Source organism: Salmo trutta, chromosome 4 (genome assembly GCF_901001165.1).
Source record: "Salmo trutta chromosome 4, fSalTru1.1, whole genome shotgun sequence".
Classification (NCBI taxonomy): domain Eukaryota; kingdom Metazoa; phylum Chordata; class Actinopteri; order Salmoniformes; family Salmonidae; genus Salmo; species Salmo trutta.
In genome coordinates, this window is record NC_042960.1 from 17,947,732 (window position 1) to 17,972,174 (window position 24,443).

Consider the following 24,443-nt stretch of genomic DNA (forward strand, 5'->3'; position numbering starts at 1 on the left):
GGAGAGACAGGTTGGTGGAGAGGTCAGGGTTGCTGGTCTGGTTGAGTCTCTTCTCTCCTCTGTACCAGGACAGGGTCCTATCTATCTGGTTCTCCACAGAACACACCACTGAACAGCTCCCCTTCTCTGATGAACTGTCCAGAAAATGACTTTCAGGGATTTTTTTGACTTGAGGAAGTGGTACTGGAGCTGGGATATTAAAATTCAAACAATGATTTAATACAGATTCATGTCATTAATATTGGTCCTCTGGGTAGGAGGACAACTCTCACTAGTAACAAAATTGTGGTGAGCACATCAGTTTTTTTTATCACTTTGGTGCAATTTTCACAAGTATGTGGTACATTTTCACAACTTTAAGCACAAATCTAAACAGATCAAAACTGCTCAATTCAAAACTAAGCACATTCTCAATTGACTGAGTGCAACAAACAGTTCACTGCATAAAATCACCCTTTCAATTTGCATTCATATTCAAAGTATTTGCTCGTCACAATGCAATACTTGGTGTGACATTGACACAGTGGAAGGATTTTAAAGTGAGGAGGCAACAATGCGGGTCTAGTTTTTCTTGCCAGTGAGGCTTTATATTTAGAAAGTGACGAATTATGCCGGTCACTGAACACTACATACAAACAAAAATAACAAACATGATGATCCCCAAAAATGGTCGTATAGCTCCTGCCTCCTCTGGCATAAGCTATTTCCATTATACCTGTGGGCTACACTGAATAAACTATGAGCTCGAACGCACCGCACCCACTGTTTGACAGTCAAAACTCGTACCAGGAAATGGACAATAAACAAGGTAATCGTTTAATTTTTGTTTTGATATACCTTCACGTTTTAATTGTTTATATGATCACATTGTAGTTGTAAGCTTCGATAAGTAGGCTAAATACATGATTAGACAGTGGCTTCTAGGCTACCGAGCAACGCACAACAATAGGTTTTGCGCGCACAATCCAATTGTCTGCGTTCGACCACAAACTCTAAACATGGTTTATTTTATTTGACAGGTGATCAAAAAACAAGACATCGGATAACATGACTAACCCCACATTATTACAAGAACATTCATGTCATTCGCATAAACGGTTTCCATTCTCAGTGTCTGGTTAGGTCTATTCATAATACGGCTTTAGATTAGGTGTCTGAGGACATAATAACAATCGCTACAATGGTGTTGTAAATATCAGAATTGAATTGATACACTTTAAGCTGATGATTTAAGCTGATGATACTGTAGCAGTTACAGTAACACGTCACATAAAAGTTGATATTGTGTAATGTTGCTTGGGGCAGAAACGGCATACAGTACGCTACATCAACACTTTTTACTGTAGGATTCTGTTTTACAATACATGCCACAATACTCCTATATCTGACGATTTCTTATACGTATGAACTGTATAAAGAAAGTGTTTCTGTAAGTTAAAAAAAAATCTCAACATGTTCCAAAGTTTGATAAACTGTAATGAAAATGTTATTTATCCTCTATATTTTATTCTATTCAGCACTTCAAAAATATCCATTTTCAAAATTGTATCATGTATTTTGTGCTATTAGGTTAAATGTTACATTAAAATGACTAAATGGTGAGCCTGTAGCATTGTCTGATTTACAGTATTGGTGACTAAATTAAATGTTCATGTTATTTTCTGAAGAAAAAAAGATTTTTCATGAATGACTCAGGGTTGAAAGACCTTTTGACATCCAATATCATATTATTATTTCACACAGAGTACGTGATCTGTTAGGCCAATCTTAATCCTGAACTATTTTAGGCTTCTCCTAACAAAGGGGGTGAACATTTTATAGAGTTTTCTTTTCACTTTGACATTATGGAGTATTTTGTGTAGATTAATGACAAAACAATCCTATTGGTCTAAATCCATGTCAATCCCACTTTGTAACACAACAACACGTGAAAACGTCCACTGGGAGTGAATATTATAGGCACTGTGTAATGTTTTGTGTCACACCTATGACTGTAAGGTATGGGCATTGGGTCCCACTTAAAACACTGTTATATATAAAACCAACACTCACCATAGACAGTTAGATTGAATCTCTGAGATGTTTTGTGTGTATTGAAAATGTCTAGCTGATAAACGCCAGAGTTGTTGAGGGTGAGATCTCTGATGGTGAGAGATCCAGTTTCTCTGTCCAGCTGCAGTCTGTCTGGGAATCTTCCTTTGAATTCTGTGATAATCTCTCCTCTGATGACCTGACTCTCAACTATTGAGGTGTTTGGAATGACTGGACCAAAGAACCAAAATATCTTATCAACATGTAGTCCAGTTAGTCCAGTGTGTAGAGTGACAGACTGCCCCTCTCTCTGTGTCAATATATTCACTTCAGCATTCACAGCTCCCAACAGATCTGGAATCAAAATAATTAAATATGAATGTGTTGTTAGTTAGTCAGTCAGTCAGTCATCCAGTCAGTCAGCTAGTCAGTCATCCAGTCATGTAACGCAAGGGGAAACCCTACTTCAAGTCTCAGAGCAAGTGACGTCACAAACGCTTTAGCGCGCATCACCGCTAACTAACTAGCCATTTCACATCGGTTACACAAGTATATTGTATGTTTTAAATATACATTTTTTTTTAAATCATGAACTTCAGGTAGGAAAGTCGGAGCTCTTGGAAGAGGCCCGAGTTGGAATTACGTGTTGGAAGACAGTTCAAAATTCAAAACGATTTTTATCCTTGCAAGAGCTCGTTTTCTTCCGAGTTCCCAGTTGTGTTAAACGCCCTGAAGTCGAAGAGTTCTGAGTTCCCAGTAGTTTTGAAATCTGCATAATGCATAAGTTGATGGGTCAGGTCATAAGTTAGGTTTAAAGGTAGACTCAGCGAGATGACGTAGATACCACAAACTAAACTATTGCCACAACCTGGGCCCGGTTTCCCAAAAGCAGTAAAAAGTGAATCAGTAGAACCTTCATAGGAACATCTTTAAATCTCCGAGCTGTTTTCCAAAGCAATATCTAATAGGCGAGTCTATACATTATGAGACCTGCCTGTAAATTACAGCAGTAACAAATCAAATCAGTGGATTTGTCACGTGCGCCGAATACAACCTTACAGTGAAATGCTTACTTACAGGCTGTAACCAACAGTGCAAAAAGGTATTAGGTGAACAATAGGTATGTAAAGAAATAAAAACAACAGTAAAAAAGACAGTGAAAAAGAACAGTAGCGAGGCTATTTACAGTAGCAAGGCAATATACAGACACCGGTTAGTCGGGCTGATTGAGGTAGTATGTATGTACATGTAGATATGGTTAAAGTGACTATGCATATATGATAAACAGAGAGTAGCAGTAGTGTAAAAGAGTGGTTGGGGGGCACACAATGCAAATAGTCCGGGTAGCCATTTGATTACTTGTTCAGGAGTCTTATGGTTTGGCGGGGAAAAACAAACACCAACACGAAGTACAATTTATATTGGAATAGCCTACTTACCGATGATGAAAAGTACTGCTATTCCCAAATATTGAAGCGTTGTCATTTTATAGTTCTCTATTACTGGGACTTCATTAGGTCTCTTCACAGCCGCTTTATTTGCACTACGCTTTCAGGCGGACGCACCGTTAATAGTTTAAGTTGCGGCAAATTCAGATACTGTAGGCCCCTCCCCGTTTTTTTTCTTCTAGGTTGTTCCAGTGTACAGGGTAAAGTTTTCCGCTTCGCTACTTTCACCTCTTCCTTTTATCGGCGGATTCCAGAAAGGGCTCGCTTGGTAAGAGCTCTATGTTAGTGTATGAGCGCAGAAGTATAGTCTACACGCAGCTATTCAATAGTTTGGAGCAGCTAGCTAGCCTCTCCATCAGGGTGCTCTGCTGTACCCCAACTCGGTTTGGCTTGTGCCATCTCGTTTGTGTTTCGTCCTTGTTTTTATTACTTGTGACAGTGTGCCAACCTGGGTGATACTCGGTTTGGTCGAGCGGTATTGCGGCGCTGAGGGTTTGTCTTAGTTGTCTGTGTAGACAGTTGAGGGTTTGTCTTAGTTGTCTGTGTAGACAGCGAGATGACGTAGATACACGAAGTAAACTTGGTCAATTGCCACAACTGGTCCCGGTTACCCAAAAGCCCCAAAAAAGTTAATCAGTAGAACCTTCATAGGAACATCTTTAAATCTCCGAGCTGTTTCCCAAAGCAATCTTTATTATTGTTGCACTTGAAAAAGCTCGTAATCTAACGCTGATAACTTCAAAGTCGACTACAGATAAAGTTGCCACTCTTTGCAATTGATACAAGTTGTAATTCTCTTACCAAACTTTACTTCAGCGCTGTTCAAAAACCGACTACAGATGGATGCTCAGACTGGATCTCTCACAATCAGAAACCTCACCATCACCGACAATGGACTTTATCAGCTTCAGGTCATCAGTGAACAGGTCACCTACCACAAATTCATTTTCACAGTCTACATGAGTATGTTTTAAATCAAGAGACCAGTTTTCAATCAACATCGAATAAGATCTGTATTTACAGTTAAATTGTTCATGGTAAATCCACAAATTCCCTTTCCTATTGTTCATGATAAATGTGACTTTTAGTTAATGTTATGTCCTGTAATCACTGTAGTAACTGTTGGTCTCTCCTGGTGTCCCAGCTTCAGTGCCTACTCCTAACATCAGAAACACCCCACATAATCCCTCAGTAGACAGTCGGTTGGTCAGTAGGAGCTGTTCTGTGGTGTGTTCTGTGGCGAACGGGAAAGAGGTAACCTTGTCCTGCTACAGAGAGAAGAACGGAAACCCATTCACCTTCTGAATGGCACACATACACAATTAATGTCTCAAGGCTTTAAAAAAAATCCTTATTTAACCTGTCTCCTCACCTTCATCTACACTGATTTAATAGGTGACATCAATTGCCTCGTTAAATAAAGGTTAAAAAAAATATATATATTTTAAAAAAAAGGGATCCTAGCTTTCACCTGGAATCCCCTGGTCAGTCTACAGTATGTCATGGAAAGTGCATGTGTTGTATACTCAGTGTATGTCATCATGGTAACCAATTTTCAACATATGTTATACAAGGTTTGTCTATGTTTATTTTGTACTTTTGAAACAACATCAGATCTTCAACATTACATCCACAATCAGAAGAAAAACAATAGGCTGGACAACACCTCCTACTGGACAGTTAATCTATATACAGTTAATCTATATACTCATTTGGTCTCCCATCCAGGGTCTTAACCAAGCCCAGTTTTGATATTTGTCACTGACTATTACCAATGTGCTATCGTGAGAATGATTGAGAGATCTCTTAATAACTAAATAGATTCACTGTTGCTATCGAAGTCACTCCAAAGGACAGGTTTAACAGAGCAAATGAAACGTAACCATACTTTATAAATCATATCAATGATACTATTTAGCTCTTTTATAGCATTTGCAAAGCCACCAACAGCTATTGTTTAAAATTCAACAAAGGGTCCAAGTAAAAATAGATAATACATATCGGCCCAGGGTTTCAAGCTTTAGTGGGTTTCTAATTTTAACATAATTGATATGTGGTATTCACGTCTCCATCTCAACCAAAAATGAAGAATAGGACTAAATCAAACCAATCAAACATGAAATGCACCTTAATTAAAGTTTGATTTGATGCTATTCTTTAACTTTGATTTTTGGTTGAGATGGAGATGTGAATCTGACGTGTCAATTATTCATTTGTAGACGAACTGGAAATAAAGCCAGACTAAGTCAGTGACACAGAAGATACATCTCCTTCAAATGTTGATATTTGGTTGCATTGGCAACCAAACACAACTCTATCACTTTTGTAATACAGTAAATAGCCTATAAACTTGTCTCCAACTAAACCAAAAATGGAAGTTAAATAATAGGATTGAGCCAGTGGCTCAGTTGAAACTATCCAATCATTAGATACATACAGTATCTTTTAAATGTTGATATTTGCTGTGTTGTCAACCAAACACAGTTCAATATGACTTTTGTAAATAGCCAAAAGCTTAAGGGCAATTCCACCACTTTTCAACCTCATTTTCATTATCTCCATCACAATACCAGTCTCTACATATGTGAAAATGATGCATTTATGTGTTTTCTAGAAATAATATATACATTTTAAAAAGCTATGTGATGGCATCATCAAAAGTGATTTTCAAACATGAGAATCACATTGAAATGAGCAGCACTGTGATGTCACAGAAGCATTTTGTTAAACTTCAGATCATAGAAATGCGCTGTAGACACTGGTTTGTTACTGTAAATAATGAATATGAGGTTGAAAAGTGGTGGAATTGCCCTTTTAAGGCTATCTTACAAACTAATATAACATGTATTTATTTAACCTTAAAATGAGTAACATACATGGCCACATTGAGGTTGCTGTAACTAAATGTCAAGTCTGCATGTTCCACATAGCATACAAAGGTTGCAGGTCTGAGGAAATCTTCACAATTGCTTAGATGATCTGTGCAGAATCTAGAACAACGTTGATCACTTGCACTATATACTTTTAATGTAATCTCAACTGCAATATACGGTAATTGTAAGGTAACTTGTGCTATTAGATGAAACAGTGATATTTTGCATAAATACAAAATGTATTCCCATTTTAACTTTGTTGTGCTTTTAAATGGTTGAATGCACAGTGATAACACATTTCAATGACAACTGAACCAAAAATCAGACATTGTTTTTCCATTTGATTGTGGTTGTGCTTTCAGATGGTTGAAAGCATATAACATATTGGGAATTCAAAAAACTTCTGTCTGTCCTTTTTGAGTCAGTGAATAAAGTTTGAAATCTACTGATCAACATCTGAACTAATTATTGCCCAAATGTCTATATTGAAATGATCTGGTGAGCCCAGTTGGAGGCTTCTAATACCGTAATAAATATGGATTATTTCCATTTAATAGTACTAATTTTCTATACATTCTACATAGTCATAAAATCACCCTAAATGAGTTCTATACATTTTATTTTCTACATACAAAATGGCTCTTATCCACTTTGCAGCAGATGTTTTATATAACTGCACTGTCAGGGGCATATTTCAGGAAGTTCACTATTACATGGGTTAGTGTTAGATGATCGCAAACGAACTTGCCACTACGTGTCACCCTGTGAGAGAGTTTGTAATTTTATGATGTACCACTGCTGCAGCACATGCATTTTGAAAAGTAACTTTTAAATCAATGCATCTGTAGCCCTCAGGAGATTTGACAACATTTAGACAGGCATTCCAATTCTGACCCCCCCCCCCCCCCCCCCACACACACACACACACACACACACACACACTAATTGGTCTTCTGACCAATCAGATCAGCTCTGAAAATGATCTGATGTGATTGGTCAAAATATTAATTAGTGGGAAAACTATCAGAATTGGGCTTTGTGTGTAAATACAGTCTGAGATACTCAAGTTTCTCTACCACAACATGTTCTGAGAGATGAGTGATTATTTGCTGCATAAAACACATCCTTTGTTCATGTCAAAATGTGCATTCTGTTTTTACAGTGGCAGGGATGCAGTCTAATGAGTTCTCTTTCTTCAGTGGGGAAGGTGAAATGCAGGGTCTGACAGAGTAGGCTACACCACAGAGTCCTCCTCTTCTGGACTCCCTGAGGTGGATACACAGCACTCTGTACAGTGAGCACAAAAACAATTGCGTATTTCAACACTGCTCATACCACACATACAGACATACCATACAGTATCAACTTGGGCAGGAGTAGTTTGTCTTTAGGCTACTCAAGAAGTTTGTCACTTACCTTTAATATCTTTCTTTTTCCAGATGCAGCATATTCCGAAAAATAATGCTTCTATTACAAGGACTATCGTAATGATTGTAATTCGATTAGGACCAGACTCTGTCAAAATAAAAACAGGAAACAAACTGGTGAGTCCCAAAACAATATTTACACTTTACCCTGTTTCTTCTCATAATCGAATTTGATAGTGTTGCTAAATTGTTCTACTTTTTGGCTTAATTTAATCAACAAAAAAAGAAGGTAACTGAATTCTGTCTGTGGGCTGTTCCTGTTGATAAATATTATTGTTTTATATGGTGTCTAACCCCCAGCGCTGGAAGAATAGCAGTGAATGGGGATCCAAGTAAACTAATTAACCAGTCCAATAAAAAAAAAATGTTGCACATTACCATTAATGACATACCTACAACCTGAAGGCAGAGCGTTTCAATGTTGAGTTTGGTTGTCTGGTTACTGACTGGGTTGGCAGCCACACAGCTGTAGATATCTTTGTCCTGTAGCTTTATCTCCAGAGGGAGAGACAGGTTGGTGGAGAGGTCAGGGCTACTGGTCTGGTTGAGTCTCTTCTCTCCTCTGTACCAGGACAGGGTCCTATCTATCTGGTTCTCCACAGAACACACCACTGAACAGCTCCCCTTCTCTGATGAACTGTCCAGAACATCACCTTGAGGGATTTTTCTGACTTGAGGACGTGGTCCTGGAGCTGGGATATTAAAATTCAAACAATGATTTAACACAGATTAATGTCATTAATATTGGTCCTCTGGGTAGGAGGACAACTCTCACTAGTAACAAAATTGTGGTGAGCACATCAGTTTTTTTATCCCTTTGGTGCAATTTTCACAAGTATGTGGTACATTTTCACAACTTTAAGCACAAATCTAAACAGATCAAAACTGCTCAATTCAAAACTAAGCACATTCTCAATTGACTGAGTGCAACAAACAGTCACTTGTTAACTGCACAAAATCACCCTTTCAATTTGCATTCATATTCAAAGTATTTGCGCGTCACAATGCAATACTTGGTGTGACGTTGACACAGTGGAAGGATTTTACAGTAATCCAATTGTCTGCGTTCAACCACAAACTCTAAACATGGTTTATTTTATTTGACAGGTGATCAAAAAACAAGACATCGGATAACATGACTAACCCCACATTATTACAAGAACATACATGTGATTCGCATAAACACTTTCCATTCTCAATGTCTGGTTAGGCCTATTCATAATACGGCTTTAGATTAGGTGTCTTAGGACATAATAACAATCGCTACAATGGTGTTGTAAATATCAGAATTGAATTGATACACTTTAAGCTGATGATTTAAGCTGATGATTTAAGCTGATGATACTGTAGCAGTTACAGTAACACGTCACAGAAAAGTTGATATTGTGTAATGTTGCTTGGGGCAGAAACGGCATACAGTACGCTACATCAACACTTTTTACTGTAGGATTCTGTTTTACAATACATGCCACAATACTCCTATATCTGACGATTTCTTCTACGTATGAACTGTATAAAGAAACGGTTTCTGTAAATTAAAACAAAAAATCTCAACATGCTCCAAAGTTTGATAAACTGTAATGAAAATGTTATTTATCCTCTATTTTATTCTATTCAGCACTTCAAAAATATCTGTTTAGAAAATTGTATCATGTATTCTGTGCAATTAGGTTAAATGTTACATTAAAATTACTAAATGGTGAGCCTGTATCATTCTCTGATATACAATATTGGTGACTAAATTAAATGTTCATGTTATTTTCTGAAGAAAAAAAGATTTTTCATGAATGACTCAGGATTGAAAGACCTTTTGACCTCCAATATCATATTATTATATTATTTCACACAGAGTACGTGATCTGTTAGGCCAATCTTAATCCTGAACTATTTTAGGCTTCTCCTAACAAAGGGGGTGAACATTTTATAGAGTTTTCTTTTCACTTTGACATTATGCAGTATTTTGTGTAGATTAATGACAAAACAATTATATTGGTCTAAATCCATGTCAATCCCACTTTGTAACACAACAACAACATGTGAAAAAAGTCCACTGAGGGTGAATATTATAGGCACTGTGTAATGTTTTGAGTCACACCTATGACTGTAAGGTAAGGGCATTAGGTCCCACTTAAAACACTGTTGTATATAAAACCAACACTCACCATAGACAGTTAGATAGAATCTCTGAGATGTTTTGTGTGTATTGAAAATGTCTAGCTGATAAACTCCAGAGTTGTTGAGGGTGAGATTTCTGATGGTGAGAGATCCAGTTTCTCTGTCCAGCTGCAGTCTGTCTGGGAATCTTCCTTTGAATTCTGTGATAATCTCTCCTCTGATGACCTGACTCTCAACTATTGAGGTGTTTGGAATGTCTGGACCAAAGAACCAAAATATCTTATCATCAACATGTAGTCCAGTTAGTCCAGTGTGTAGAGTGACAGACTGCCCCTCTCTCTGTGTCAATATATTCACTTCAGCATTCACAGCTCCCAACAGATCTGGAATAAAAAAAGATTAAATATGAATGTGTTGTTCAGTAGCAAAGACAAAGGGCACAAATCATACTGTTATTATGTCAAGGTTATTATGGTTTGTTTTAAGTTTAGCTTAAGTTTGTTTTCAGATCCACTTTACTAGTTTGTATTTAGTTTAAGTTTTATAAAAACATGTATTTTTTGTTTTAATTGTTTAAGTGTTAGGGACAGAACGTTGCCTATTTGTGGGAGGTTAGGAGGCTTATCTGTTTGTGTTTTGGGGAATGTCACTTTCATGCAGCTGTGTGGCGGTAATGGTACGTTCAGGACAACTGGGAAAATCATGACGTGATGTAGTTGTTGAGCGTCTTCCCTGCAAGTATATTGTATGTTTTAAATATACATTTTTTTTAAATCATGAACTTCAGGTAGGAAAGTCGGAGGTCTTGGAAGAGGCCCGAGTTGGAATTACGAGTTGGAAGACAGTTCAAAATTCAAGACGATGTTTCCTTGCAAGAGCTCGTTTTCCTCCGAGTTCCCAGTTGTGTTAAACGCACTGAAGTCAAAGAGTTCTGAGTTCCCAGTAGTTTTGAAATCGGCATAATGCATAAGGTGATGGGTCAGGTCATAGGTTAGGTTTAAAGGTAGACTCAGCGAGATGACGTAGATACCAGGGGCGAAAATCTGATATCAACTTTGGAGGGGACAATTACATGACATTTTCTCAAGAGCAATTCCTGAGGGGGACACCAAAAGTAGTGCTGTAACACATAGCCTACATTGTAATATGGTAAATGTATATTGAGGAACCAAAGAAATAAGGTGTTTGCCGTACTCCTAACTACCGGTACCCAAAACTACACAACTAATCACAACAGCAATACCATTGCCTTTAACAAATCTTAGTTCAGTCACCAGTTTAAGTTGAGAGTGGGGGTATCCATGGCATTTTCCAATTATGTTCTTATTTTACAAGTCAAAAAAATTGAGAACCTTTCATAATGTTGCCAAACAAAGACTCAACAAACTTACCTGAGACTCCCTGTCTCTGCCAGTCTGTCCCTGCATATCTGTCCCCAACTCTGCTGTCTGTGTGCCATCTGTTGCCTGCTCTGCCTAATGACATTATTGTGAAACATTTCCATTAGAATTTATTTTCTTTCTTATGAACATTTTATCAACTAGTCTTTGAGATATTAGGCTACTAGGGTTCTTACTATGCGTTTTGGTGTATTGAAAAATACTCTGATGTCCGTCTTTTATTTTTCTGCCATTTTTCTACCTGGCTGGCTGGCTACACACACAGTGTGTAGGTTATTTACAGTAGGAGATGGGCTTCTATCATCTTCAATCATTCTATTTGGGCTTCGATCTAAAAGGTAGCTAGCAAATGTGAAACGGATTAAAATGACAAGAGTTGACAGCTGTATGAGTTCACCATTTACACAACATATGCTGCAACCTTTTGTAATTTTAATAGTTTGTTTCATATTGGCTGGCTTCCAACAATAGCTGAATTTGCAAAGCTAGCGAGCACCAATTCAGTTTCAGTGGTGTTTGCTATAATCTTTGCTACCCGGGTTAAATAAAGGTGAAATAAAATAAATAAGTTCCTTTGCGACAATTTAGCTTCTGCAACGAGACCATTAAATATATTTAAGACAATGGTAGAAGAGAGTGTAGTTCTGTTTAGTTTGGATTTCAGTTTATCGCTAACCTTATCACAGGGACTTTGAAGCACTAACTTACATCATCTGCATGCTGATCTTGGAATAAATTGACGATAGCAAAGATTCAATCTTTGACGACGCCACATAAATGGAATAGGTACTAGCTAGCTTAATAGTTCATATTTGCGCGCTAGCTCTGCATATTCAGCTAGTGTGTGTGCGCGATTGACTGGATTAACCTCACGTCAGTTACGTGCATTGAGTGCCTTTCAGACAGTAGATACGACCTCTCTGTTACCTAGCAAGCTAAGGAACTGGCAGTGGATCAAACCATTGTGAGGGAAAGGGTGGGGGGGGTCGCAATCTTTTGAAACTTAAAAACGCGCTATTAAGTGTCTATAAATCAGCACAACTGCTTTCATTGCGTATTATAAATATTATTTAAATTACAGTTATGTTTCAGTGATATATTGGGGGGGACAAATCATATTTTTCCAGGATGGGGGGGGTCGTGTCCCCCCCGGGATTTCCGCCCCTGGATATGGGGGTTAGATACATGTTTATTTTGACAATTTAAAGAACCTTTTATAAACAATGCCAACACTGAAGTTGATCTGAACCTTGCTGTTGGAAAACAACTTTAATGTCTGGCTGTTGCAGATGCACCTCCCCTACCCTCCGTTTGTGCCCATAGGCTACGTTGTTGCCGGTGATATCTGGTGAGGACCTGCCTTACAATAGGCCTACAAGCCCTCAGTCCAGCCTCTCTCAGCCTATTGCGGACAGTCCGAGCACTGATGGGGGGATTGTGTGTTCCTGGTGTAACTCGGGCAGTTGTTGTTTCCATCGTGTACCTGTCCCGCAGGTGTGATGTTCGGATGTACCGATCCTGTGCATGTGTTGTTACACGTGGTCTGCCAATGCGAGGATGATCAGCTGTCCGTCCTGTCTCCCTGTAGCGCTGTCTTAGGCGTCTCACAGTACGGACATTGCAATTTATTGCCCTGGCCACATCTGCAGTCCTCATGCCTCCTTGCAACATGCCTAAGGCACGTTCACGCAGATGAGCAGGGACCCTGGGCATCTTTATTTCGGTGTCTTTCAGAGTCAGTAGAAAGGCCTCTTTAGTGTCCGACGTTTTTATAACTTACCATAATTGCCTACCGTCTGTAAGCTGTTAGTGTCTTAACGACCGTTCCACAGGTGCATGTTCATTAATTGTTTATGGTTCATTGAACAAGCATGGGAAACAGTGTTTAAACCAGGGGTCACCAACCTTTTTGAAACTGAGAGCTACTTCATGGGTACTGAGTCATACGAAGGGCTACCAGTTTGATACGCTCTTCTGAAATAACAAATTTTCTCAGTTTGCCTTTAGTTATACGTTATTAATAATGATTAATGATACTCATCTATGTGAAGACACTGATCACGTTAATATTTCTCACAGTAATTATCAACAATGACAATAAGGTGGGAACGGATATCAATATTCAGCACTTTAATCTCAGTAATTGTAAAATTCAGACGATCACTTACATCACTACATTTCATAGGAAAAACGTCCCATTTTCACTAGCCACTGACAAACCCTTTTAACAAATCATGAACTGTTTCAAAAAGTTATCAATTATGTAATGTTAGAAAAATCAACTTATTTTTAAATAAATCTTGTCACATTTTGAACTAATGACCAAATCTGCTGCATTTTTTAACACACTTTTATTGAACACAATTCTAAAATATTTTAATGAAACTTCGCCATGGCACTGCCATGTTTTCACTGACAACATCTGGTATCTGTTTCTTTGTTCGTGGGAAGACTGGCATTGCATGCTGTTCACCAGTGTATTGTAATCTGGTGTGTAACTTGACACTGCAATTGTGAGTGAGTCTTTCAGATGTGCATCAGTGAGGTGTGTTCTGTGTTTGTTCTTGATGAAGTTCATGTCAGAAAACGCTGATTCACAGAGATAGGTTGAACCAAACAGGCTAGCAACCTTCATAGCTGCTGTGCATACTCCACTGTACTTCTCTGTGTCAACAAGGCACCAAATGTTTGGTGCAGCCTGGTAGGCTTTGAGGTGGAGGTCATTTTGCAATGTTATGATTTCAATCTCCACCTGTCCAGCATCCAAGTTGAACATTGCACTTAGTTGCTCAGCAAAGAATGTTGCGTCCACATTCATGAAAGGATTGGAAATGAACGACACACATGGCTCAAGCTGATGAAGGTCACAAAACCTATTCTCAAACTCTTGCCCAAGTCTGTTTATGACTTCACAGAACTTTTCTGCAACTTTGTCAAATGTCTCAGATGCAGAAGCACTGTCTTTCAGCACCGACTGCACAGAGGGAAAGTGCAGCACCTTTTTTCTGTAAATCCACAGAGAAAATGTTCATCTTGGCTTTAAATGCATTTAAAGCACTTATCAGATCAACAACAGTCTTACCTTTGCCTTGCAGCTTGCAGTTCAAGTCGTTAAGTTTCCCAGTAATGTCCGTCAAAAATGCAAGGTCAAGTGTCCACTCTGTGTCCTCTAGCAGTGAGACGTCTTCGTCTTTGGACTGCTTGAACTCTTTGATTTCACCCAAAAGTGACAAAAAACGAAGTAAAACTCGTCCTCTGCTGAGCCATCGGATTTCTGTGTGTAGCAGCAGGTCACCATATTCAGCTGACATCTCCTCCAATAGCACCTTGAAAATCCTGTGCTGTTTTGCTTTGGAGCGGATGTTGTTTATGATTTTTACAACGGGAGTCATCACGTGCTCAAAGCCGATCACTTTTGCACATAACGCCTGCTGGTGAATGATGCAGTGTTAATGCAGACATTTTGAGAAGTCTGGGTCACTTTTACAGTGAGCGATGAAACCTGTATGTCGGCCGATCATAGCAGGAGCCCCGTCTGTAGTCACCGCTACCAGCTTTTCCCAATGGTACCTTTTTCTGCACGAAAAACTCCTTCACCGTGTTGTAAATGTCAACTCCCCTCGTAGTTGTCTATAAGGGCAGTAGTGCCAGGAGTTCTTCTCTTGTGGAGAAATCTTCAAACACCATCCGGATAAAAACTAACAGCTGCGCTATACTGCTGCTGTCCACGGACTCGTCGCACTGGATCTGCACTTCGCCAGATCCCGGTCCAGCTGATCCGCCAAGTTACCAGACATAGCTGACACTCGTCTAACCATCGTAGATGCACCCAGTTGGACGTCGGAGAGAGTGGAGATTAGATCAGTTCCATTTTTCTCGTCTTTAAGTACAGTGTTAGCAATTATAATCATTGCTTCTTTGACAACTTCTCCATCTGAAAATGCCTTCTTCTTGATCAGAAAATGTGTAGCTCTAAACGAGGCTTCGGGTGCTTTTTGTGACTTTTTCGCCGTCCTCGTGAAAAAAGACTGTTGCTTACCCAAAGCTGCGTTTAGCTCACGGGCTTTTTCTGCCCGCAGTGCACTTCCCGGTGGGTAGTTAGCATGGTAGCTTTTGTGACACGTAGTGAAGTGTCTCTCCACATTGTGCCGCTTTGCCGTCGCCACAGTCGCCCCGCAAATGAGACACACGCAGGTTTCTTTCACAGTCGTAAAAAAATAATTCCTCCTCCCAATCATTGTGAAAGTGATACGTTTTCTTCCTTTTTTCTGCCATGTTTTTGGGGCAAGAAACTGCATTCATCTACCATCTTCGCTGCGCCCGCTAGCTTATTCTCCACGAGCACTGGTTTTTCCCGCGCACAATACTGACCTTTGAACTAGAGTAGGTCAGAGTTCACCTAAACTTATCTAAACTCATGTATAATGAAAATATTTTTAAGATAGTCATTTTTAAATATATATAAATGCAAGTGTGATTAAAAAGAATAGCAACAAATTACAATTACATTTCAGACGCAGCTCACTAGTGAGTTGTGCTATTTTTAGACCAGGCCTGCGGGCGACTCATGTGGCCCCTGGGGGCGACCTGGTGCCCGCGGGCACCGTGTTGGTGACCCCTGGTTTAAACCCTTTACAATGAAGATCTGTGAAGTTATTCGGATTTTTACGAATTATCTTCGAAACACAGGGTCCTGAAAAAAGGATTCTGTCATGGAAATAAATGTATTTCCTGTTAACAAGTCATTTATTGTTTCTAGGCCTTAAAAGCTATTCAAGGATTGTTCTATAGTGTTGTGTTTTTCATGAGTTTTATTGGTCGAATACGTGACATTTTTTACGCCCCTAGTAAAAAAAAATAGGCCTACAAAAGAGAGGAACAGCTGACGGGCAAAAGCGCTCCCTGCATGAAGTAGGCTAGGCCAAAACAGCTTGTAAAACGAGCATGCTTCTTTAAGGTCACTATGACACATTTTCACCAATAACGTGTTTTAAATGCTCGGATCTAGCGTAATAAACAACAATTAATCAACGCAAAAGGAAAGGAGTCAATGTTAAAGAGAAACAGTTTTGATTCTGCAGTCATTGCCCAAATCGGGATAGGGCCAAACAATTGGTTCAGAACAAAACATGTGGTTCATTTCTAAAATAAGCCAATAAATAATTAATATAACTATGTTAATACATTTGCTCCCTAATAGACTTGTAAAATGTAATTAAATAGGGCTAAGCCTCTTGAGTAGGCTAAATAGCGCAAACAAAACTAAAGAAAAGAGATGGCTCAAGGAACTACACTGGACTTCATTCAAAATGAGAACCACATGAGGCCACATTTATTGTAGCTGTGAATTTTAGCAAAGCAAATTTGAGAAAAATGCTATCGAAGTTCTATCAACACCTTGTTTGTAGGACTCGTTTAGGGAAAACACTAGCTACTCGCCTTTTCACAATGTCTACAAGACCCTCCCCCGCCAAACCAGATCACGACTCCATTTTGCTCCTCCCTTCCTATAGGCAGAAACTCAAACAGGAAGTACTAGTGCTAAGGTCTATTCAACACTGGTCTGACCAATCGAAATCCATGCTTCAAGATAGTTTTGATCACGCGGACTGGGATATGTTCTGGGGTTGGGCTGGTTTCGAGTAGCCTCTGAGAATAGCCACGGGAAGGTGACTGGGAATATGGTCGTCAGTACAGAGACAAAGTGGAGGTGCAATTCAAGGGCTCAGACACGGGACGTATGTGGCAGGGTCTACAGATCATCACGGATTACAAAGGGAAAACCAGCCACGTCGCGGACACCTATGTCTTGCTCCCAGACAAGCTAAACACCTTCTTCGCCCGCTTTGAGGATAACACAGTGCCACCGACGCGGCCCGCTCCCAAGGACTGTGGGCTCTCGTTCTCTGTGGCCGAAGTGAATAAGACATTTAAGCGTGTTACCTTCGCAAGGCTGGCCGCGTCCTCAGAGCATGCGTGGACCAGCTGGCTGGAGTGTAAACTGACATATTCAATCTCTCCCTATCCCAGTCTGCTGTCCCCGCTTGCTTCAAGATGTCTACCATTGTTCCTGTACCCAAGACAGCAAAGGTAACTAAACTAAATGACTATCGCCCGTAGCACACACTTCTGTCATCATGAAGTGGTTTGAGAGACTAGTTAAGGATCATATCACTACCTTACCAGACACCCTAGACTCACTTCAATTTGCTTACCGCCCCAATAGAGCCACAGACGATACAATCGCCATTGCACTGCACACTGCCCTATCCCATCTGGACAAGAGGAATACCTACTTCCGAATGCTGTACATTGACTATAGCTCAGCCTTTAACACCATAGTACCCTCCAAGCTCATCATTAAGCTCGGGGCCCTGGGTCTGAACCCCGCCCTGTGCTACTGGGTCCGGGACATCCTGACAGGCCGCCCCCAGATGGTGAAGGTAGGAAACAACAACTCCACTTCACTGATCCTCAACACAGGGCCCCCACACGGGTGGGCGCTCAGCCCCCTCCTGTACTCCCTGTTCACCCATGACTGCATGGCCATGCACGCCTCCAATCATCAAGTTAGCAGACGACTCAACAGTAGTAGGCCTGATTACCAACAATGACGAGACAGTTCACCCCGCCGGTTCACCCCGCTGTCATCTCGAAGGCGAAGTCAGTACAGGTTCATCAAAACTGGGACGAGAGACTGAAATACAGCTTCTGTCTCAAGGCCATCAGACTGTTAAATAGCCATCACTAGCAGGGTACCACCCGGCTACTCAACCCTGCACCATAGAGGCTGCTGCCCCATATATTATAGACATGTTAGAATTCTAGAATCACTGGCCACTTTAAATAATGGAACACTAGTCACTTTAATAATGTTTACATACTGCTTTACTCATCAGCATACCACCCTGCATCCCACTGCTGGCTTGCTTCTGAAGCTAAGCATGGTTGGTCCTGGTCAGTCCCTGGAGGGCCAGTAGGAGGCACTCTGTCCTCTGGTCTAAAAAATATCCCAATGCCCCAGGGCAGTGATTGGGGACACTGCCCTGTGTAGGGTGCCGTCTTTCGGATGGGACGTTAAACGGGTATCCTGACTCTCTGAGGTCATTAAAGATCCCATTGCACTTATCGTAAGAGTAGGGGTGTTAACCCCTGTGTCCTGGCTAAATTCCCAATCTGGCCCTCATACCATCACGGCCATCTAATCATCCCCAGCTTACAATTGGCTCATTCATCCCCCTCCTTTCCCCTGAAACTATTCCCCAGGTCGTTGCTGTAAATGAGAATGTGTTCTCAGTCAATTTACCTGGTAAAATAAAAAAATTAAACAATCTCATATGTATATACTGTATTCTATTCTACTGTATTTAGTCAATGCCACTCCGACATTGCTCGTCCTAAAATGTATATTTATTAATTCCATTCTTTTACTTTTAGATTTGTGTATTGATTTGAATTGTTAGATACGACTGCACTGTCGGAGCTAGGAACGCCAGCATTTCGCTACACACGCAATAACATATGCTAAATATGTGTATGTGACCAATAAAATTTGATTTGATTTTTGAATTAAAGGTATACATGAATAACCATAGGTCTATACATTATGAGAATACCTGCCTTCCTTTATATTACAGCAGTAACAAACACCAACACGAAGTACAACTTCTATATACTCACCGATGATGAAAATAACTGATATTCCCAAATATTGAAGCGTTGTCATTTTCCAGTTAGTTCTCTACTGCTGGGACTTTACATTTCTGTTCGCTTGCTCTACAGTCGCGCCTTGGACGTCTGTCTCAAGTACGTGCAATGAATGACACTTTCAGCCAATCCGATGCCACCAATGGAAATGCGAGACAGTCTCAACTTACCATCCAACATTATTGATTTTAATTATATAACCGCTCGCCCCAACTCAAATTCTCAGAAAAGAGAACGGAGGTGGGGTGACGCTGACACACAGGAAGTGACTTTGAGTTGCTTACAGTGGCGAAAAACGGAAACCGAGGATTTGTTTGAAACTACTAGTGAGTCGAGTGAAGCTACTATCGCATAATGTGAGAATGAGTTGGTTACAGTGGCAAAGAAAAAGGTAAACGAGATTTAAAGCTATGTTGGAAAATAGGAAACCACTAGACTCGTCAATCGTCTCCAGGAAAATCTGGAATGTGTTGCAAAGTGTAGAGTCGGTGAGTTACAAGATTGGTCCTATTTAGATTTTTGTGTGTGTCTACGGAGCAGAATAAGCGTGTTTTAAAGACTTAACGATCAGAGTGGTATGTTTTCTGCATGGATTTTCGTAGCAGGGCGCCTATCAAGGGGGTTATTTTGGGGTTCACGCAAGAAATTAAACTAAACAATATAACTGAAGACATCGATGGAGTGGTTGGTGTACGTCGATTGACCTGTATGGTGGACCGAGAAAATGTCACTTCATCCATACTACTCTTTGATGAAGAGTCTCCCTTCTCATATAACGTTAGGATTCATGAGATACCCTGTAAGAGCTTTTGTGCACAAGCCTCTTCAGTGTCATAAATGTAAAAGAGTAAGGAGTGTCCAGTGTGTAAGCAGTGAGAAAATTGGAAGGAACGAGTGGCGGGACAGAAGCAATGGTAGTAGAGCCCCCACGACCAGTGACGGTTTCTCATCAACCGATGGATAGTGAAATGCCACATGTTAAAAAGGTGGTCTTTGTATTATGTATTGCAATGGTCATAAAATGTACAGCACAAGCGGAGACGAAGTCCAAGAAAATTGGAATTATTGTCAATGCCGCTCAACGTTTTGGGGGTCTTCGTGATATCACAGCCGAGACCGTGCAAGAAATCATTTCGGTGATTGGGGAAGTATGATTTAAAAAAAAAAAAATTGTTTACGTGTTTTATTTTTCATTATGTCGTTTTCCCCATGAACCGGAATGTTTTTATTTTTTATTTTATATTCAAACAGAAATTATTATTATTAGTGCCTCCCCGCGATCAAACCGACATAAAAATTAAATTAACCCCAGCCTAACGTGATCAGAAATCTCAACTAGCAAGCAAGTCGCAGCAATGAAGAATTGAGTGCGTGGGGATTCACGCGAAGGGAGGGGGGGATTCTGGGGGCGAGCTTTTCGGCACAACACCTGCAGTTCTAGTTCACCTCAGAAGCGCTCCGCTGAGCCCGCCCAGATTGGCTCGCTTTTGGGCGTGCTGGCAGCATATAGCAGCACTTTCGGCTGTGTGTTAAGAATTCAGCATAGCAAGTTCGTATGAAGGTCTGGTTATTAAATGGGTAAATAGTTAACGTTACATAGTAATATGGTCTAAAACGCTCTGGTGACAAACGTTGCTGCCCTGTTTCCAATCGTCCACATGACTGGGAGGACCTATTCAAGTACTAGTAAGTAAATACATTTCTAAAATGTAAAAAAATAAAACATGTTTTATATGCTAACTAGCAACAGTGCAGGCTAACTCAAATGAGCTGCTAACACTAGTTAGCTATCTAGCCGACATTACATATCACCAGCTGCCCAACTTCATATTGGCTAGCTATCTTGATGTATTTATCACTGTAAAAAAAAAAATACAAATGCATTTGTAGGTAACGTTAGCTAGCTAACAGCCATGGAGGAGGGTGAAAGGATAGCAGCCCCAACTGTCAACGTGAGAGGTACCTTTGTGTAACATTAGTTCCAGGCCCTAAAAGTGAGGAGGGAGATAATGGTAACATAATATTCAGTGTGGTCTAATTTGAGTATAGTGAAGTCTGTTTCTTGTGAACTGGAGATTCCTGCCTACAGTTACCATTTAGGGCACTGCTTGGTTTGGTGACCAGGGCCATCTGGGACTGCCTCCTGTTGGAATTCAAGTGTGTGAAGGCTACCTGTGTCCTGCATAACTTCATGAGGATGGACACGAGGACCAGGAGGGGCTCTGTAGCTTGCTGCTGTGTGCCAGAGGAGAAGTCTGCTGCTCTGCAGGATGTTTTACGGATGGGGTACAACAACTCAGCAAGAGAGGCAATCTGTGTGCGGGTGATCTTTGTTCCCTGAGGTCATCTTAAGTGACCGAGGTCGTGAACTCTGGAACAAGGTAATAACATTACTGGCTATATTCTGTCACCAACTATATAAATAGCCAAGTTTATTTACTGATGTGCGATTTTCTTGCTATTGCAAACAGTCTTACACTCTGCAGAGATGAGGAACCCTTCATGGCACGATACCATCAGAAATCCATGAGAAAACATATTTTCTCTTGTTTTCAGGCCGGGCACCTGGCAGCATTTCCCAGTCCCGATTCCAGTCCCCGTCCTGGGTCCAGGCCTCCCAAGGTGTCCACACCCTACACAACAGAGGTCAGTGTTCACTGCTTCTGTCGGAAATATGTGAGAAAGGGTAAGGAGGTGGCCCAGTGCAGGATATGCGGCAAGCATTTTCATGTGTCTTGTTTGTCTCATATTGTCAATGTGCGTGAATTTGTCTGTCCATGATGTCCGTCATCTGTTTTCACTGCTTGGCCGGCTCCCCACCTCAAGACGGTATGTATTTGACTACATTGTTGTATATTGTATGTTATTGTAAATAACCTTAACCTGTTGTAACATTGTTTTAAATTTGTATGAAGGTGTTTTTTTGCAGACATTGGCTGTGAAGTTGGTAAGTTGTTTGGTAAGTATACAGCACATGTATCTGTCTTGTATTCCAAGTAACATTTACAAGCATGTAAATATTTGTATATTTTTCCATTTGTTTGCTGGTAAATATTTGAAACTTGCTCGAATTAGCTGTAAATGTTGACACTTGCATATTAAATGTATTCGTTGCAAGTGACATTTTCAGTTGACTGAAATTGACTGTTCAGTTGCCCAGGTACAGATTTACTGGTCCATAACCCCTTCTCCCTAGCCATTCATCTTTTGTGTCCAAATCAAATTTTAGGCGAGGCTTGGTATGGAATTGGACATTGGTTTCTAGTTAATGTTTGCATATCTGGAGGTTCTAGATTTGTGTATGTAATATGGCAGAAGTGTCCGACTCCATTAAACAGCAGGGTTAAGTCATCACCATATTGCTACACCTATCCAAGCCCCATCAGATCAAGCACTACAAATGTAGGGTGTTAAAGGCCTTGATTAAAAACAAAATCCTACTCTCGACCTGTACCTTGACGTAATGAAAGGGCTTCCAACTAAACCAGGCCCCTGTTATTGAACCCCTGACTGAGACTGGCTGCCTGTCGAGGACAAGTGACAGGAAGAACTAGCCGCAGCACCTGATCAAGCATCTCTTGATTCTGCGTCTTTCCTCATTCTTTAACTCTTTCTCTCCCTCCACATGAAATTCTGATCAAGTGAAGTCTGATTGTTAGGCAATCTGTCCACTCATCCCATCCCCTCCATCTCATTACATAATCTAAAGCTACTGCTATTGTCGTTATCTGCTAAAAATGTTTGCTAGCCGTATCATACTGGGCATATAATATGTGAGATACAGAGATGAACTAAAAACACTAGCACTGCAAACACTCAGAACAAAGAGAGCAGCAGTGCCTGGACTTAGTCTCCCTCTTCAAGTCCCTCTTCTGAGACTGCCTGTTGAGAAGTGACAGGCAGAACCCCCTAACCACACAGCACCCACCTCTTTATTTCACACACCCAAATTATGTATTTCATTCTGATTGCCATGTGAGTGTACCAAAAATAATCTGAAAATAAATTACACAACTGTACCAACAATTATCAAAGTGTATGTATTAAAATTGTCAGGTTGGTTTTCAGCTGTTTCCTATGGTGTTCATTATTGTAAGTTGTAAGGTATCCTTTGATAATATTCATTTGTTCCACATTATTCATTGTTGTATCCTAGGATCTACAATAGATATATATATTAAACCACAAGGGTGTACTAATGAGCTATGCGAGATATTAAAAAAAATACATCAAAATAGGAATACTGACATATTAATTCAGTGTAGGGAAGGGCAGTTTGAAATAAAAACATGACAGCCAGACAAGCCAGTGTAGGAATCAAAATGATTTGTATATGAATGGAGTGGAAATTAGCTGATTTAGTCATCTGTAAGGTAAGTAAACGTGTCAAGCAGATTACATAAACGGAACGTAGCAACGTTTAAAACATGGATTTCATGTTGTAATGTTAACAAGGTACCAAAAAATAGTTAATTCATGTTTTCATTTTATTAGCTACACAAAATGAAATTGTAGTGGAAATCAGTCTTGTTTGCATAGCGATGATGAAAGTAACGTCATTTAGACTAATGATCTCAAAAATGCTTATAGGTCGTCACATCTTTGATATAGCAACGGACGCTAATAGTTTATCGAATCCCCCAATTGTGACGTAGGGGTGGAAACTATTTGGCATGACAGGCACATTGTGCGCCACCCTATGGGACTCCCGATCTCGGCCGGTTGTGATACAGACCGGGATCGAACCCGGGTCTAAAGTGACGCCTTAGAACTCTGCGTCACTCGGTCCCCCAAAACAATGACACTTATAGCCAATGGCAACCTGCCATATTGATTTGAGGCTTGCTGTTGGAAAACTACCTTATTGTCCGACTTTTGGCCGTTGCAGATGCACCTCCCCCCTACTTCACTTCCATCAACTTTCAGTTGCTTTAGCCTTACCAAGCACGCCCAACAGTTTGGAGCAAAACGTGGTTAATTTCTAAAATAGGCCTATAAATAAATATCCTACATGAAAATATTTGCTACCTGGTACACTCAGAAAATGTTATTGTGTAGCCTATTTAAGTAGGCTAAATAGCGCATCAAACACCAAGGAAGAGAGAAGCCTATGCCAATAGACTGACTATGGGCAAAAGCGCTCCCTGTAGCCTATAAAAAAATATATAATTTTCGAAGCTGTCAGTTAGCAAAATATAGTCTAAATTTCGCATCTCCATGTGACACGGTTCCTTGTAAATTAGAACATTGTCATATTTTCTGTAAGGCTTAAGAAAATTGGACTCATATCTCATAAGGCACAGGCCTAGGCTAATTTAGGCTACATGCAAATTTGACACACCGGGACATTTATTATTTCATAAAAAAAAAAATTGGAATGCTTCTTACAATTTGCATTCAGCTATTACATTACACTCCTTGTACTCCATGTCATCTGGTATC

The 24,443-nt window shown here is 40.1% G+C and overlaps 1 protein-coding gene and 1 long non-coding RNA gene across 3 annotated transcripts; one reads left to right on the plus strand and one right to left on the minus strand.

Annotated features, from left to right (window-relative positions):
• Positions 1-7,355: 7,355 nt before the first annotated feature.
• Positions 7,356-19,030, minus strand: LOC115191965 (SLAM family member 8-like). 2 transcript variants are annotated; one of them, XM_029750032.1, is made up of 5 exons: positions 18,975-19,030; positions 9,942-10,277; positions 8,172-8,471; positions 7,769-7,867; positions 7,356-7,639 (listed from the first exon to the last, which is right to left on the minus strand). In XM_029750032.1, exons 1-5 carry the CDS (start codon positions 19,018-19,020, stop codon positions 7,587-7,589), a joined length of 834 nt encoding a protein of 277 aa, XP_029605892.1. In that variant the 5' UTR covers positions 19,021-19,030; the 3' UTR covers positions 7,356-7,586. The 2 variants fall into 2 exon arrangements, with proteins under 2 accessions (XP_029605892.1, XP_029605891.1); XM_029750031.1 differs by lacking the exon at positions 18,975-19,030 and adding an exon at positions 14,377-15,036.
• A 1,395-nt stretch (positions 19,031-20,425) lies between these two features.
• LOC115191969 (uncharacterized) lies at positions 20,426-23,068 on the plus strand. Its single transcript, XR_003877815.1, has 2 exons — positions 20,426-21,382; positions 21,558-23,068. It is a non-coding gene; the product is annotated as an uncharacterized LOC115191969 (long non-coding RNA).
• Positions 23,069-24,443: the final 1,375 nt, after the last annotated feature.